The sequence below is a fragment of the Channa argus genome, chromosome 5, assembly GCF_033026475.1.
Source record: "Channa argus isolate prfri chromosome 5, Channa argus male v1.0, whole genome shotgun sequence".
NCBI classification, from domain to species: domain Eukaryota; kingdom Metazoa; phylum Chordata; class Actinopteri; order Anabantiformes; family Channidae; genus Channa; species Channa argus.
In genome coordinates, this window is record NC_090201.1 from 24,653,892 (window position 1) to 24,671,891 (window position 18,000).

The 18,000-nt window shown below is 39.6% G+C and overlaps 1 protein-coding gene across 9 annotated transcripts; it reads left to right on the top strand.

The window, feature by feature from the left end:
• Nucleotides 1–2,888: 2,888 nt before the first annotated feature.
• ccdc66 (coiled-coil domain containing 66) lies at nucleotides 2,889–17,219 on the top strand. Of its 9 annotated transcripts, none has more exons than XM_067504886.1 (21): nucleotides 2,889–3,047; nucleotides 3,790–3,848; nucleotides 3,946–3,968; nucleotides 4,156–4,404; nucleotides 4,496–4,733; nucleotides 4,934–5,087; nucleotides 5,399–5,493; nucleotides 6,018–6,070; nucleotides 6,674–6,766; nucleotides 7,107–7,241; nucleotides 7,389–7,609; nucleotides 9,045–9,129; nucleotides 9,216–9,398; nucleotides 9,983–10,061; nucleotides 10,646–10,723; nucleotides 10,831–11,035; nucleotides 11,266–11,470; nucleotides 11,564–11,616; nucleotides 11,808–11,968; nucleotides 13,334–13,464; nucleotides 14,977–17,219. In XM_067504886.1, the coding sequence occupies exons 1-21, from the start codon at nucleotides 3,037–3,039 to the stop codon at nucleotides 15,076–15,078; spliced, it is 2,613 nt and encodes an 870-aa protein (XP_067360987.1). In that variant the 5' UTR covers nucleotides 2,889–3,036; the 3' UTR covers nucleotides 15,079–17,219. The 9 variants fall into 9 exon arrangements, with proteins under 9 accessions (XP_067360987.1, XP_067360991.1, XP_067360992.1 ...); XM_067504890.1 differs by having other exon boundaries at nucleotides 9,989–10,061; XM_067504891.1 differs by having other exon boundaries at nucleotides 9,989–10,061; nucleotides 10,649–10,723.
• The last annotated feature ends 781 nt before the right edge of the window (nucleotides 17,220–18,000 follow it).

The following is an 18,000-nucleotide window of genomic DNA, read 5'->3' on the forward strand; positions in this document are numbered from 1 at the left end:
AAGCTAGGCTAAGGGCAGAGGTGAGCATTTGTGAGCAGCAATATGGTTTCATGCCTAAATAGAGAACAACAGTGTTTGCTGTGAGGATGCTGATGGAGAAGTACAGAGAGGGTCATAAGGAGCTGCATTGTGTCTTCGTAGATTTAGAGAAAGCATATGACAGGGTGCCGAGACAGGAGCTGTGGTATTGTATGAGGAAGTCTGGAGTGGAAGAGAGGAGATTTATGGATGTAGTGGGAAGTTAGTTGGTGTGAGAGAAGACGATGCAGAGGACAGGGTCAGATGGAGGCGCATGTGGCCACCCCTGAAAGGGAACAGCCGAAAGGAAAGAAAATGATGTTACTACTACCTGTTATGAAATTCACAGTCTTAACAGCAGTAGTTAACGTAATCTAAATTATAATTATTGGATTCTAAACTCATGATATCAGAAAAACATCTAAAGTAGTTGAAATTATTATTACATCAGTAATTATAATCATTAATAATATATTCAGTTAAACGAAAGAAGCCATTCTGCAAAAAGACTTTTGATACCTGCAGTTTTACTTTACTAAAACTTTAAATGCAGAACATCTGTTGTATTTCTACAGCTTTGCTACTTTTATTTTAATGCAAATGCAGAGAGAACGTTTGCCACCACTACAATGATATTTCTTTTTTTAAAATGTTTGTTTATTTAAAGAGGATTTTTTTTAAATGAAAATGTTTAATTGGAAAGAAAATCTATGTCTTTTACATACAGTTTGGTTGTATATGTCTTTATCTTGTTACTGTGTACATTTTGCATCCCTTTGAGAATCCCTTAGATCTTTTTGTACATGTTTTGTGTCTTTTTAGGATTGTATGATCTTTCGATTGTTTCATGCTATTTAGTTCGTGGGATATTTTCCATTTGAAGATCAGCGACCCCTGACCCCCTGAGTCCTTGTTGTGCCATTCTGTAATCCATACATGGGTTTATTCTCTAAGAAAATCAAGATATATTTTCCATTTTAACTGCTGCCTTTAGTGTCTTTTTGTGAACCTCTGACATTGCAGAAGGGCGCCCAGTTCAAATTTAAATGTGAGTTAAATAGGCTCTCTGTATATATTCAATAGCTCATATATATTTAACATATTTGAGCTGCGGTAAAACTGTCGTCGTACTTTAACGAAAAGACTTAACTGTTTTGAAAAAATCCCCAATCACTGAAAATGCAGCATCGTATAGCGTAACATCCAAATTAAGATGTTGATTGGATATTAATTTTACAGTGAGTGAAGAATCAGCCAATCGTTGAAGCCGTTCTTGGTCGTTGGCAGCAACCAAGGTACACAACATGGCATCAAGGGACTGGCAGTTCAGTGTGTTGCAAATTGTGCCGTGGCATGTTGGAACACGGTTACGCCAGCTCCCACTAAAGGTTTGTTGCCGCTTTTGCCCCGTACTTACGGTACAGATACTAGGACCCGCCAATAAGAAAGCGCAGAGGCTCGGGAAGTGTTGCAATCAGATAAATGCAATACATTTTAATATTACCCGTATTTAATAGAATGTATTCATTAACACATCTTTGAAATATGACAAAGTCTTAATTAAACGAATAAAACCATTAAAAATATGTGATATGATATGTGAAATTGTCTATTTTTCTTGCTGATTATTATAATTCAGTATTTGAATTATAATTTTAAAAAATCGCGAGAAAATTGTTTTAAACTTGTAATGTAACAAATATGCTCATAAAAAGCTTTCCTTTAGAGGTTACCAAAAAAATGTAAATATATTCTTGTTTAGAATAATGTATATTATCAGAAAACCAATGCTTGAACCCGGTTAACTGTACTCCTTTTTTGTAAACTAAAGGGAAATTCCCCCCAAACAGCGGCGTAACTAACACTCCTTATGCCTAAACTTTCATGTAAAGCTTCTTTAGAGGTCACTAAAAACTTTAATTGCATTCTCTTTCAGAGTGATGTATGTTCTGATCAGACCGATTTTGAAGCATTTTTAATGTACATTTTTTTATTTATCTATTTTAATGGGAAATTGGTGTGTGAAGTGGCCTTAACCTTCCTGGGGATGGATGAAAGGGCAGCATGAAAAATGGGAGACAGATTGTGTATGAGGCCTCCTCTTTTTTTGAGAGAACTATTCGCCCTTTACATTGTTATAATTTCTCAATTGTAAAGTGGAAACGTATTTTTGAGGTTGAAATGGTTAGTGGAGTTGTACTCGAGTGCATTATAAAAAGAAGTGGTCCTAATGTTTTGCCCACCTCATTCATTTTAAACAGGGTGCAAATAGGTTTAAATACAGTAAAGGTGTCACCTTTCTTAAAACATTGTAAAAGTAGAATTGATGGCACAGCTGCTGTATTGATTGCATTAGATTAAACAATATTCAAATAAGTTCAGACGATGTGAAAAACGTCAATAAAAACCGAATGCAATGATTTGCAAATCTCTTCAAAACTGCGAAATTATAAAAAATGTACATCGAAAGTTTCAGGTGAACTTTATTGAAAAGGTTTTTATTAGAATGGAAACATGATGAAATTACGTGTTATTGTGTACCTTTCATATTCTATATTCTATATATACATTTTTTAAACATATTAAAACAATATTTCATACATGACATTTTTAAGGCATTTTTTTCATTAAAGATTTTTGAAGTTATATTTCAAATACTGTTTTAAAAAATAATCAGCAAGGAAAATACGCTATTTCACATGCCATATCTTTTTAAAACAAATTGTATTTGTTCTGGTAAGACTTATATGTGTCATATTTGAACGATGTGCTACTAATACAATCTATTAAATACGTGCAATATGAAAATATATCGCATTTGTCTTTTTGGCCATTCCTACTACCCGTACCGTAAGTACGGGAAACACAGCGTAGCAAAACTTTAGCGGCGGCTGGCTTGACAGTGTTCCAACAAATAAAAGCGCTTTTATTGAGATACAACCCGTATACCAGTCGTTTTTTCTTTATACAAGGGTTTCAATGAACGTGTCATCTTCTGTGTGAACATTTCCTGTAGTCATGAACCTCGGGTAAGTCTGTTTTTACAAATTAATGGTAGCTAGCTGAGCTGACATCCTACTGTCCGAATGTGTCGTAGTGAAATTACGTGCACGGGCTTGTTGTGTCGGCTTCAGTCAAACTATGCTCAGTCAACAAATGAGCACAGCAATCGTTATTACACGCATAGTGCAGATAAGGAAAACAATGCAGCTACAGAACAAACGCGTTGATATTTTATGGCATCCGTCGTTGTTGCCTTGGTTGGAAAGGCGACACAATAATAAGCTATTTGTAATGTAATTGGGTTTTATACACCTTCCAAACGCGCCGGACTTCTAGTACAATGAAAAGAAAATTCTTATATAGAATTGTTCCGGGTAAAATACACACAGACAAGTCAATGACAAAAATGTAAATACATAAATAATATACATGCCAGTAATAAGTTGCAGGTGCGAATTCGTGTTTGTGAGTCTGTAACTATTGTTCCTTTTTTTTTCAAGATCAGTGTCTACGTAGTATATTTTCAACCATCAAGCAAGCGAACTGTGTTCCTCTCTGACGGCATATGCATTGATTTGGTGATATATCTGATGCTGTAATTTATTATAAGTTAAGTAATATTCCAAAGGGTACAGCTCTGTTTAAAGGCAGGATTAAAACGTGTGCAAGAAGAGGACCGAAAAAATCTGATCCTCAGAAACAATCCTGTCATTGCTTTTATTTCCCTCTGATTTTGAAGTTTGTCTTGTGTCCTGTTTTTGTAAACAGAGATGGACTGCTGTTTGAACTTGAAAATGGAAAACCCAAGTTAATTTTACTTAGTCATGGTGAGAACTTTTGACTTTTATAATCTTATGTGTTTGGTTTTCCTATTGGCTACTAACTTTGGGTCCTAATCACTGTCATGTCATTCCTCCATTGCAGGTGTTGATAAAAATCCAAAAAAGGTAGGAATAATCCCCATTACATTTGTACATTACAACACTTAAAGGTGCCCAGGAGTCTACATACTTCTGACTACACATTTCAGTATACAGATTAGCTTTTATTAAATGCTGATAGTGAAAAATAAAGTTATCTTGTTGTCATCTAGTCTAGTTTTACCAGGTCTAATTTAATTTACCATCATCCCAGCAGCTCTCGTTCAGGCCCAGAGTGGCTAACATCCTTAGCTCCAGACAGCCCTCATGTGTGGAGGAGGTGCAGGAGGAGCGTCCAGCCCCACAGCAGGCAGGAAGGCGCAGAGAGACCAAGAGCAGGGCAGAAAGAGTAAATACCCCCTTCACCTCCAGCACCGTCACCAGTGTAGGGAAGAGCACCACTTTGACATTATCCAAGACACATGAGCATAGCAAAGGGGGAACCATCAAAACAGTGGCCAAGGTAAGTGTCATAGTGTTTTCCATTTGTGTGCTTTACTCATGAACTTTCATCCTCTGAATGTTCACTCTTCCTCCGTGTGTGTGTGCTAAAGGTGAAGTCAGAGAGACAGAGACACAACACTAACGTTGGTGCTCTGAGAGCCAGTGGGAAAACAGGACAGCATCAGAGAAGTGTACCACAAGGCAGTGGAAAGGACCTGTTGGCTAGTGGGGACAGCATGGTGTGCCTGACCAACAAGCAGCTGCAGCAGATCCTCAGTACTGTCCAGAACCTGAACAATGGCAAACACACGCTTGAGGACCACAGAACCCAAGATGTTGGAGATTATGGTAGTATTACCAGTGGTTGTGGCAGCCTGAAAAGTACAGGTTGCACACAGAGAAACCGCAAACTGAGACAATAACAAGAATCCACACAAATACTATTATAATTAGCAATAGCTCGAATGAGCTGTACTTTTCCACATTCATATCAGATACTAGACTTGTCCTTCTAGTCCAACTTCATGCCTTGTCTTTTTCTTGGTTAGGAAATCAAACAAACTCAAAATCCGGTAACTCTATGACTGGAAGTGGAGGAGAGATGAAGCAGGAGGACCGTGGAGGAGGGAAAGAAATAAAGAACAAAGGAGGAGGAGGAGAAGTATCTGACACAACTAGAAGCCCACCAGATAAAGACAACAGGTGAAGAGCTCACTGAAACAGTGTACAATATACCGACTCTGATGTCCTTTTTTTATGCTGCACTCGGACTATTTCCTCGAGAGTAATTGGACAGAAGAGATTGAGCCTTGTTTTCTCTTAAACTAACACAAATCACAAGAAACATTCTGATGTTTTGCTGTAGGAAATAGTTTTTTATAATTTGCCCCTTTGGTTCTACTGTTCAGCACATGCCAGTAGCATTGATAAACCTCCACACTGTGTTGATGTGTTTGCAGAAATCTGTATTTTTAAAACGATATTCAAAGCCGAATGTCGCTGCTTTTGTTCAGGTCGTCAGGGTGTTTGTTCAGCTGGCTGGAGGAGAGACAGTCGGACAGCAGGGCGACCCTTGACGCCAGGAAAGCTCAGTGGAGGAGAGAACTAGGTACGTACACACCACCAATCTAAAACCAAATCCATTCTTATATTTCTTCTAATGACAAACCCACAGTCTCTTATCCCGGACTATCCATCTCTGGGATGTTTTAGACATTTTTTTTAGCTCCCAGTGTTGATTTTACGGCACTTTTACTGTATAGGTCTTTTATCATGTTTGCAACAGCAACAAGCAGCTGTTTTCAGCAAAGAACCTCTGATGAATCACTGTACACTACCTTCCCAGCACCAAGCAGCAGGTGACAGTTTTAAAGACTGTCTGGCTGGTGAAGAAAGCAGTGCCTCTATCAGACAAATGGCTAAATGTTTTTTATATATATTTTTTAATCATTATTAATTGGTCTCCAGACCACCACCATAAGGAGAGTCCATACTCCTTTTATGTAAACACAAGCCTTATTCTTAATATATAATCCCATGAAATCCCCCCTGATTTTATTTCAGACATTTTACTTTATATAACAATTTTGTCTGTGTGCAACTTTATTCTTTGTGTGTCTATGTGTGTGTTAGATGAGCAAGTGGCCCTAAAACAGCAGCAGCGGTCGGACCCTGGTAGGCTCCAGGTATGGCGCTTGTTCAACACTTATCTCTAGAGTTTCACTTTGCTGGTATCGAGATGTATTCAAGTCAGGTTTTATTAATATAAGCCAATACCACAAATTATGTGTTTGCCTACAAGATGACTGGTCTGTTTACATCTAGGATCAGAATATCCCTGATAACAAAACGGAACTGTGGTGCTGATTGACCTTTGTCTCCATCAAACTGTTCTTGCAATTAAAAAAAAAAGTCAAAACAATAAGATGCAAAACTAGAAACCTATTTATGTCCTCTGTTTGAATAATAAAATACCAGAATTGGTAAGAACATTGTGTGTATCTCTATTAAAGTATGTGTTTGTTTTTAAACAGATAATTTAGGTAATATTTAATGCACAGAAAGACCCTTTTTGTTGTCTGTCTTTTTTATATAGGAGCAAAACTGATGCAACATAGATTCTTATAATTTAGCAAAACCAATATTCATCAAAAACACTGAGCTGTTAAGTAAAAAATCATTGTCATTTTAAATAAGTGTTACACATGATGTCAAACAAAGATGATGTACAGAGCGTGTTTTATTAAACCTACTAAGATTTAACATTCAACAACTTTTGTCTGTTTCAGGCTGAGGAGGACAGAGAGAGTGTGTTATCAGTTCGGAGCAGCATTAGCCACAGAGAGCAGCCTGCAGGCATCAAATCCAGCCTCAAACTCGGGGTAAATCTAAATTCTCTTTGAGCAGCATATCTGAACACTAGTCTTATTGTTAATCCAGGTGAACACCAAGCTGGTCAAATATAGAGGCCAAATATAGTTAATATATAGAACAACATGAGCACTTTGATTAAAGGGGATCTCGATAGAATAAGTTATTATTTTGCTGCTTGCACTTTTTAAGCCTTTTTTACTGGTCTTGAATAAAATAATCTAGGAAAGGATTTTGCTTCTATGCTTTGCTAACTTGACTTCATAAGATTGTTGTGTTTTACTTATCTGTTTTAAAAAAAAAAAAATGTTGCTTTCAGAATATGTTTTGTGAACTGCATTGTGTCTGTAGGAGGTGACTCCAATGGAGGAGGCGCTGAGTGTGGAGAGGAGAAAGGAGCAGAGTAGACGCTGGCTCGAGGAGCTGGACCGTCAGAGAGATGAGATGAATGAGCGCAGGAGACGAGAAAAAGTGCTACAGAGCCAGGTACAGTAGAGGCAAAGTAGAAAGCAAACATGGTCAATAAAGGCACAGTAGAAATTGTGATTCCTGTTAATGTTTTGACTCTTTGCTGATCTGCTTTATTTTTTCTGGTAATGGTTTTATGTTTTTAACCCATTGGCATTTCTACAGACAGAGGACCATGAGCTCTGGGCCACGCACTTTGACTCCCTGCAGAAAAAGCCTCCTGTCCAGACTGCAGCTCCAGCCCCATCTAGTGGATCTGAGCGTAGGGAGTGGGAGCCCTTGTCCAGACTCTCCCTGGTCGGCGAGGCCACAAGTAGCGTCGGAGCGGAGAGCGTTTGTGCTGCCACTGTGGATACAACTAAGGGTATCCACCAGAGCAAACCCAGGTGAGATGAATGCAGCAAGTGTCAGAGGATTGATGGGTGCATAAACGGCTCCTTATCAAATTACTTTGACAACTACTCTTGGTGTGTGTCAAAGTTTTTCTGTCTTGACATTTTTCATGACAAAGTAAACTGTAGAAATATTGTGTAAATGTTACACAGTACGTAAACTGCCAGTCAGATGCACATGCATCTACATAGCATCTTGACAAGTGGATGCTGTGCTTCTGCAGGTTGGTTTGATTTCAGTCCCTGCTAACTTTGGAACTTGTGGAAGTCCAAATTCTTAATTCTACAAAGCAGTATATCATTCAGTTATTCTTTTCCCAGTCAAAGGAAAAAAATCCAGCCTCTGTCTGAAAGTATGCTAGCTCTAGATGTTCAGTGCTATACAAATGTTTAGGTACTGAAAGCAGTATGGATCCCTTGTCTCTGAACTATTGTGTGTGTGTGACTCTAGATGTACTGTATGTTTGGGTTTGTTATGAAGATGCTAAATGAATTTTAATGTAATGTGATAATCTGAAGTATCTGAAATCTTTGTGCTTTACTGTGGAGATAATAGGAGGTACAGCTCCTCATCATGACAGTTTTATGACTCTGACCCCATGATGTCACAACCCTACCTCAATGACATCAACTTCCACCCTCCCTCCATCATTGTGTTACATAACCCTGAGGATGGCATGACAGACACAAGGACAAAATTACATTCAGTGCCTTTCTGAGAGTTTTGCAGGTTTGGTTTATTAGTGACTAAATTACCGTATGTCTGTCTGTGTATGGCTTTTATGTTTTTGCACTGAGATAGACTGGCGACATGCGCAGGACCCTAATCCTGTCCAGGTAGCTTGGTGTATGCGTGTGAGAGTTAATGCAGCTATTGATCTTTTTGAGATCAAGTAAGACATGATGAACAAAATATTGTGTTTTGTAATGTGTGGTTATTGTGTTTTTGTGGCATGTGGTTTGCACCTTACAGTCACCATAAAATTGGACTATACTATCATGCTTAATGCATGCTAAGGAAAGTCCTGGTTCAACTATAAAAAAAATTTTTTTATGTGTTTTTATCAAAAAAAATAAAAAGTCATGCCTAAATGCACCATTTAACTTTTGCAGGTTTGTAGAATAATTCCAAGTAGGTTCTGTGGAAAAGAATATGCTGTATGTTTAGCGAAAGTGAATCTAATCTGCCAAATGTGACCATTTCAGTGACCATTTAGAGCTTGTTATGGAGCCATTTGTTATGGGACTAATTTTGGAAAAAGACGACAACTGTTAGCGGTGATGTCATTTGCAGGGCAGGGGTGGGGATGTTGGCTGTGCCGAAGGTCAAAGTTGTAAAACTGTCGAGTTGACAAGATGCACTTCCCATTATCTCTCTTACTTTGAATGATTGATTGTTTATTGTTTTTTGCTTTCCTGATTCATCTAGCTACCTGAGGACCATGACTGCCCTGCTGGACCCTGCCCAAATAGAGGAGCGAGAGAGGAGGAGGCTCAAACAGCTGGAACAGCAGGTATAAGGAGGTTTTCGTTTTTATCACTTAAGTTTTATCACTTGGCTCCCCCTAAATACTTTATCTCCTTCAATATGGTCCACCAGCGAGCAATTGACGCCCAGGTGGAGGAGCGTCGACGGCAGAGGGAGCAAGAGGAGGCAAGGAGGAGGGAAAAGGAGGAGGAGGAAGAAAGGCGGGTGAAGCAGGAAATGGACATTCTGCAGAGGCAGTATGAGCTGGCTCTAATGAGGGAAAGGCAGAAGGTCAGGGAGCAACACACAACACATGCAAGTATTCAAAAACTGTACTCAAGGAAATACAAATACGCAAACAATTGTACTCTAGTACAAGTGTAAGTAGCACACTCACATTTTACTCAAGTAAAAGTAAGTAAGTTCTTGATTTATAATTTACTCAGAGTATTAAAGTAAAAGTACTTAATGCCCCATTATTCATTATAACTTTGGTGGCCAAAATATTAGAACCTCCTAAATATATTGCATTCCACCTCGATTCCACCACCCACTATGAACTCAATAATAAACACGTAACCGGATTATCGTCTTTTTGTCAGGTTCAACTTACAAATTGAGAAATTATAACCTGGTTAAAGTAGAATTCATGGCAGAGTTGCCTTATCGGATTTCAATGGATCGGGGGTCTCCAACATGGAAAACAGCTTATCAGTTTGTTTGGGTTGAAATAAGATAAACATAAATGCTACAAAACATGAGTAGCTCTCTGCCATTTTCATTTTTAAAGCTAGCTCTCGGGGGGAAAAAGGTTGCATTAGATTGTATAGGTGCACCTAATAAGTGGGCAGGGAATTTCTGTAGTTGTATTAGTGTTTGACTGTGTGTGTGTTGTCTAGGAGCAGCTGAACCTTCAGGAACATCAGACAAATGCTGGCCACAATGCTGAAGGACTGCAGGAGACACTGGAACCCAGCAGTAAGTACAGCCTACTGCAACAGTACTCCATCGCCAGATGCTTCACTGTTCGCTGTGAACCGTGAAGTGAATTTAACTCATTCTGGCTCTTTATGGGTTATCGTGCTTCTCTTAACTCAAAATTGAGTGTCCTAGATAACTGGAACCACAAAGCTGGTTATCAGCTGGTACTTTTAACTTTGGGTACGAGCCTTTGTTTGTGTGACAGAGGCAGACTTGTTATAAATGATGTTCATGACAGAAGTGCTATTTCATTGGCTATAATGTAAGAGACATGATGATATAAGCTACTACTGCCATGTATTATACTGGTCCACTGAAGTTAAGTGGAGCATGTTTTTCCCCTTAGTCTAAAGACAACCTTCATGTCAGGTTCATGTATCACACTAGAGAAAACGAATAAACATGTCATGATCAGCAAAGTGATTTGTGACCCAAACAGTCTAATGAAGTGTTAATATGCCAGCGTTTATGCTGAAATATTTCTCAGAGCTTAAAGTGATTCCTCTTATCCAAACCTTTTGGTTTGGCTGTGCATACCACATTTGACTATTGCAGTGTCTCAAAGTTTGCCCTTTGCTCAGCAGTTACCAGAAAGCATGAGTCTGAGGAGGTGGTCAGCAATTTGGTTCCTCCATATAAAGACACTGCTGTACAGACAGGTAACTATTACTACTTCTACAACTACATATTTATGTTATAACTACAGCTGCTATGGGAGGAAGTTGTAGTTAATTTAGCTCACTGAAATGTTCCTCTTTTTGTGTAGAGGCGACTTGCTCTCTTCCACTCGGAGCAAAAAAAGCTCAGTCGTCGCCACCTCGGTCTGCTGCTCCTCCAAACAGCAGGAGCCGAGCATTGAGAACGGGCAAGGAGAACATTTGTCTGCCAGGTGGAAAAGACCCATATGAGGCATTTGCCAGGACTGAGAGGAATCAGAAAGACAAGAAGAGGCCCGAGTGGAACGCACAGAGGTAGAAACACACACCTGTCACATTTAGATGATCACTATCATGACACTTCATAGAACAGATAAAGAGGACATGTATGTTTTATTGCATTGTATTATAGACAACTACTTACCTGGGGTGTTAAACTCTAGCGCTTTTTTTTTTTTTTTTTTTTTTTTTTTAAAACAACCCTCTGGATTTAAAAGAACTTATTTAGAAATCTAAAATTTGTCTCGACCTCATTGTTTCTCCAGGCCCAGCTGTCAGTTTGTTCCAGCATCAGAGCGTTACCCTGCCGCTCTGCAGAGGAACAGAGAGGAGACCCGACTGAAGAGGCAGGCCAAACTCCTCGCTCTGCAGGAGAGGGCCTGCTTGTCCAGGACGGACCCTCCTTCTCAGACCCAGGAGCCTCGTCTCTGTTCCAACCCCGCACAGAGCAGAACGAGTCCCACCAGGAAGGTAGGAGGCTTCCTGACGCTGCAACTCTGCTTTTGTGTTAGTATCCCCCTGCAGCTATATGATTGGATGTGCGTTAATGACTTCATGTTTCAGGTGGAGAGTATTTCAGGAGGACAGAACACCTCTGCAACCATCACCATTAAAAGGTGAGCAGACCCCATTTGTATTTGAGTTGAATTTGCTCATCAGAAGTGCACCAGTTAAACAGTGTCCCTGACCCATCTAGCATTCACTTAATTTTGAACAAAGTCCAGTCTGCAGCTGTTGATTTGGGTGGATATGTGGTTTTAAAGTTAATAAGTTAATATTTAATAACATTTGTTGTGGTCCTCTTCAGGGGGCGCTCTCCTCCCATCCCTGCTGTGCGACACAAAGTGCAAAGTCAGCACGCATCCAGCCCTTCTCCTCCGGTCCTGGAGTTCATCCCCTATGTTCGAACTGAAGAAGCCTTCAACCTGGACCCACTGGAGCATGCTGACACCCCCCACCCAGACACAGGTTAGACACACAGACGCACACACACACAGACACAGACACACACACACACGATAAGATAGACCTTTGTTCATCCCACAGTAGGGGAAGAATCATTGTATAAAGTGAAAAACAAGTCCATAGAAAAAAAAAAAATCTATATTTTAAAAAAAAGAAAAAATCTACAATACAAATAAGTACAATTTTACAATCGTACATTTATTCATAAATTTCCTGCCAACTTAACATAACAAATCCAAAAACATACATATTTTAATATAAGCTGTAAGCCTACTTCTTAAAGTTTTACCTGTAGACAGTGAATATCAACCTCTTACTAATGACAGTTTTTGTCATTTTATTTTTTTTTTTTCAGTACTTTTTCCACCAATGCTAAGGAGCGCGTATGGTATCACCAGTCTCTCAACAAGCAAGAGCTTGTTTCTTCAGTAAACAGTTCAGTTTACTTTAGCTTAAATAGTGTAACAGAAAAGAATGAAGATAAAATTTGTCTCCATCACTGATCTGTCTGCTGCTGACCGTTTGGGACTGTTACTGTCTCAGTGTCCACCACATTAGGTTGAACAGTTACTGCGTTAAGCAGCACATCCAGCTTTTTATAACTGTCAGCTTTGAATGGATGTAAACTGACGTGTTTGTAGCAGTTGGCGATTAACAAACCTGTTGTGGCTAAACACATGACGGTGGGTGTGGAACTGGGGTCACACATGAAATTATAGCTTTTCTGATTGTTTAACGAGGACTTTGATCATTTCCTCTAACGAATCGTTAATTTACAGCATTTTTTACGCCGGTACCAGAACAATTACCGATGTTGTCCGGTCGGGTTAAGCAGTAACTTTGACTTTACCCGAGCTGTCTCCTCCCTCTGCTGCAGACGGGGACACCTGGCTGAGCTCTGCTCTCCCTCAGACTCAGGAAGAAGAAGCTTCTCGAAGTTTATTTTCTTATTCGCCAATATCAGTGGTGCCCTGAAGAAGTCACATCCGGTGATTTCAGAACAGATATTTCTATTTCTGGGCTCTATTTAACCTTTAACACTAAATCCGTGTGCTGAGGTAATTACTGTACCAGGTACGAATCTTTGTGTACCGTTAATTTCTAGCCCAACTTGCGACGCGTCGACGCACTGTTCGTAAATCGACAGATTTTTGTAATCGATTATTTCGATGCGCCACCTCTCCCCTAAACAACTCCCCTATTTAAAAAAAATTTATTGTATTACTATGGATTAGAGGGATAATTTTGTCAGAAATATTTTACTGAAAATATTGTTTGACAAATCATTTTGCTAATTGTGAGGTGTTTATTTTCTGTTACATCTGCTGTATATTAAAAAACAAAACAAATACACATCTTTGTCACAAGGTCCTCCACAGAGCTCAGCGTCTCTTCCTGCTTCCTCACATCGAGACCCCCTCCTTCATCCAGAGCTGCTTTGTAACACACCCAGCCACCGACAGCAGGAAATCCTGAGAGGCCTGGCTCAGCTACGTCAGGTAACACACACACACACTTCTATACCAGTTAGCCTTGTGATAATGATTTGCCATTTTCAACAAATAGGCAGATGTGAAAATGTCAGCATCAGGGTTATTTTTCTTTGAAAACCTGTACGTGGTTTGCAGGGAGATATCGGTCTGACTCAGCTAAAAGCAGTGTTAGTGCTAGTAAACTCTTTAAAAAGTGATTTTTAAACATTCTCAAACCAATTACACTTTTCTATTATTTTCATCTGTGAAATTCTAATCAGCTACTACCACACTGCTTAGACACAACCTATATTGTTTTAATATTTTCAAGTCAAGTTATCCCTACTGTATTGCTCCTCCATATCTTCATTTGTTGCCAGTTCAAGTATTTCGACATGTCTGTTTTAATCAAACAAATGTCTACTTCTGTTCTAATCACGTTTTTCTCCTAGGGATTGGTTCCCGTAGCCACTTTAATTAAATTGCAGTTTTTCTAATAGTTCTGCCCACCCAGAGCTTTTTGATGCCCTCTGAGGGGTCCGTAGGCATGTCCCTGTTGGTGGATGTGCAAAGAGCTCTTAATCTTTCTAACCAAGAGAAGTCCAGTTAACATGATTCAATCTTCGGATAACCAAACCTGGATAACTGATGTCATATGAGGTCTTTGGAGATCTCACGTTTTCTAGTAACCTTTGTTGGAGAGTTTACTTTTGAAAGGACTAGAGCAGTAATGTATCATCTTTCATCTCGACATCATTGGAGCTTCCGTAGTTGGTCATGCTGAGGCAAATCCCATTTTAGAAAAAGAACCTGGTTTCCCCTGGTTGTTAAAAAATAAAGTCTGCCTAAGCTCCCAAGAAAGCTGATTTCCCTGAGTCCCCTGGTTACTTAAATGTGTGTAAGCGTTTACTGTAGGGTCTCTCTGGATCATTAGAGAACTGACTCCCCTTCAGTGAGGTCTGTAGTCACCAAATGAGAAAGAACCTCTCCCTCACTCTTCACATACTGTGAAGTCCCCTTAGTCAGAAAGCTTTGTGTAGAGGCCAGTCGCCTTCCTCCTGTAAAGGTGGAGATCTTGGGGAGCTGTGTAGTCTTGCTGTGGTGACTCTCTTGGGAATAACTGCTTTTCGGTTCCCTCTAGCTGGGTCTATGTGACTAAAAAGGAAAACAGGGACAGGTCAGGCCCCACATTGGACTTTATGTGGAAGCACAGTTCAGCCATCATTGAAGGGCTAAATATTAACCTTCTTGTGATTAAGTGGTAAAAAGTTTGTAATCAAATATATTTGCACCTTTTCATTCTCTAAATGGACATTTTCCAGAACAGCTTTGACTATTACTAAAAAAAATTAATCATAATGATTGAGTCACACATGGCCCAATCAGCTCATGCTGTGCCAGCTCAGAGCCAAAGTTTTGGCTAAATGTTGTTCTGAAGTCAACATCAATATTATTCATTTGTTTGGCCTCTTTGACAGCATGTACACACACTGATGGCTCCTCAACCATAGATGTACAAACCAATATTTGTGTTTTCAGGGTTTACTACAGACTCAGAGAGAGTTGGAGACTGACCTAAATCCTCTACTAAAGCGCCATGACAACGAGTTCCCATTGCCTTCTGCCACACACCACATGTGACCTCTGACCCCTGAGAACTACACTTCCCTGCTGGCTGCTCCTTGTTTGTGCTCGCAGTGATCGGTGCATTTTAACCAGCCACGACAAATGTGTTGATATAAAACCTTGACTCTGTGTTCTGACGATCACAAGAGCAGTTACGTAATACTGTAGAACTTGGTGTCCAATGTGCCACAACATAGGGAAGATGATGAATGATTGTTTTTTTTCTTGCTGTAATTATTCCTCGTGATGAAATCCAGTCTTTGTTCTGTGAAAACAATAATTTAAATATGTAGCATTCTTACATTCAAATTTATTCTCCCACTGTTAGATGGGTGTCTGAAAGGCCACTCCAGACATTGTCCACAGTTCATGTTTGAAACGGGCTCTAAAGAGCTGTAGTTACAGGAGGACAGGTTACAGCCTGCAGGTTTTTCACTGCAGGTCCGGAAGAGGCCTGAGGCATCAGCTGTAGGTGCTGCAGCTCAATATGCAAAAACTGTGGTGGAATCCTACAGCTGCACGATAAGGGAGACATTATGTCCTCCTGAGAAAGAGACAGAAAACAAATCTGTCATGTCACACTGACAATCCTCACATTTCAACACAGCTACACAAAAAATAGATTTTTACATTATAACCTCTGATGGACATTAGGTGTGAATGTCTTGTGTTGTAGGTGGTGGGAACTAAACCTGTCAGATCATGTTTTAAATGCACACTACTTTTTTTTATTTTTTATTTGTGGGATAGTTGGGAGGGAGCCCAGGGCTGAGAGACAGGAAATGAAACAAACCAAAAAAGGTCCCAAGGCTGATGCTAGAACAGCAGATGTTCCATAGAACCAACTAAGCCTTTTGAAGCCATAGAACCAGGCAACTGTTGTTTTGTTAAGGGGAAGTCGCACAGACCTACTGCACTTAGCGAGTACTACTTTACAGAAACTGATGAGCTGAGGGATGAAAGCAGTCTGATCGACTTGTGAGTCCTTGTTCGAATAACCACTAATAACCACAGATCAATCTTTGAATTGTCTGTGGTTAAGCTGCACGTAAGTGCTGGGTTTTTAAGAAGAGAATTTAAAGTTATATTGTATTGTATTAGATGTGCAATTTAAAAACTGGTGGAGTACATTAAATGCAAAATGTCAGCAAACTACCAAGGTACGTTGAATGGATTGTGACACCAAACCATCTTAGAAATAATCTGTGGAAGCATTTTGATTCTAACACCACAGATATATTTACAGGAACAGTGACTGTCAAAAGTGCAGCATCCAGTAGACAGGACACAGTTCTGACTTCAGTCTGAAAACATCTTTACATCACATTCAACTTAAAAAAAAAATAAAAATCTTGACATGAATTTCTTGATTGTGTGTAGGGTTTGACACCAGCACTTGACTGAAAAAACAGGATGGTATTTTCTGAAAATCTGCTCCATGATTTCTACCTCACATCAAGATTCATGTCAGACTAAACTACTGCTGTTTCTTCAGGTTTCTGTCTGTTATTTAAGACTATTTTAAATTCTGTTTCTGTGCACTTTGCATGCTGATGACACTATACCAATCAGGTATTGAGTTTAATGTTCTCTTTAAGGTTGGGGGGGAATCAGTTTTATTTAAAATGTAGTTCCTGCAAAGAAGCAGTTGACTTATTTAAATAATCAAAAGACAGGTGTGTTGTAGCTTCCTGCTGGCCGAAGAGCTCGATTCTGTTTACGCTTCTGTGTTGTTTTAGTGTGTGTTGCAAATGTAATAAACAATGAAGTTTACTGAAGGCCTCATTTCTTACAAATGCATATGGTTTTTCATTTTTATTCAGGTCTTTAGTAGTAAACTGTTACTGTATAGTTGGCGTGTAGTTGTAGATTCAGGCACTGGACACGTAATGCCGGTAAAAGTAGTAAGATAGGGCTGAGTTATCAAATGGTAATTCTCAATTAATACATAACGTAATTACATACTCACCAAGTTTAGATGTGGGTAAATAGAATTCAGGTTTGATTCTTTCCTCTGAGCTGCCGAAAGGATTTGACTGTAAAACAGAAGCACTTTGTTTGGATTTACAACCAACTAAATGACCACAACAAATTAGAATAGGTGGAATTATTTCTGTTACTGTATTCTGTTGGTCAAATAAAACTGTATCAACTGGCCTGGTTTTCCACTGATTTGTCTGAGATGTGGGAACGTCTTTACTCCTGAATTCAGGTGTTTTTGGACACCTGAATGGGGAATCGCTGCATCACTTCCTGGGAAACAAGTGTCTTTTTATGGCAAAATGAGCTCAACCTCCAGAAAAATCATTATTCAAATTCACACACACACACACACACACACACACAAAAAGATCCATCGCAACAAATTACTCTTCGGGACCCGCAAATCAAGATTTCCAAGTGCTTGTTTGTTGGTGGTCCAACACTGAGTTTCCATTTGCCAGAGAGAACCAATTCACTCTTAATCGGATGTGGTTCAGGCATCTCACGATTTTCCTGGGCGCCTTCCATTGCACGTTGTCTGGACACATCCAGCAGGCAGGAGACCCTGAGGTGCCCCAGACCCTGCTGGAGATGATAGATCTCATCTGGCCCTGGAAGAGCTGGAAAAGTCAGAAAAGCTAGGGAAAGGAACATCTCACCTTGACTACCTGGCTGAACGTGCTTGCTGAAAACACATGGAATGAATTCAGTTTCTTCTCAAACAAGTGATGGTCCTCTGCCATAGTTATGGTTGGACAGTTTTGTCTTAACTTTTTGATTTTTTACAGCTAACGATTTTAGATCGCAATATGACAAAATGTACACTTGGGTTCTGACTAAGAACAAGAAGACTTCACAGGTGCTGAGCAACTCAAGTCTACATGAATTAACAGTAAATTCATGAGTGTCCCATCTCTACAAGACCCAAAAACTTTAAACCATCAGCGTGCACTG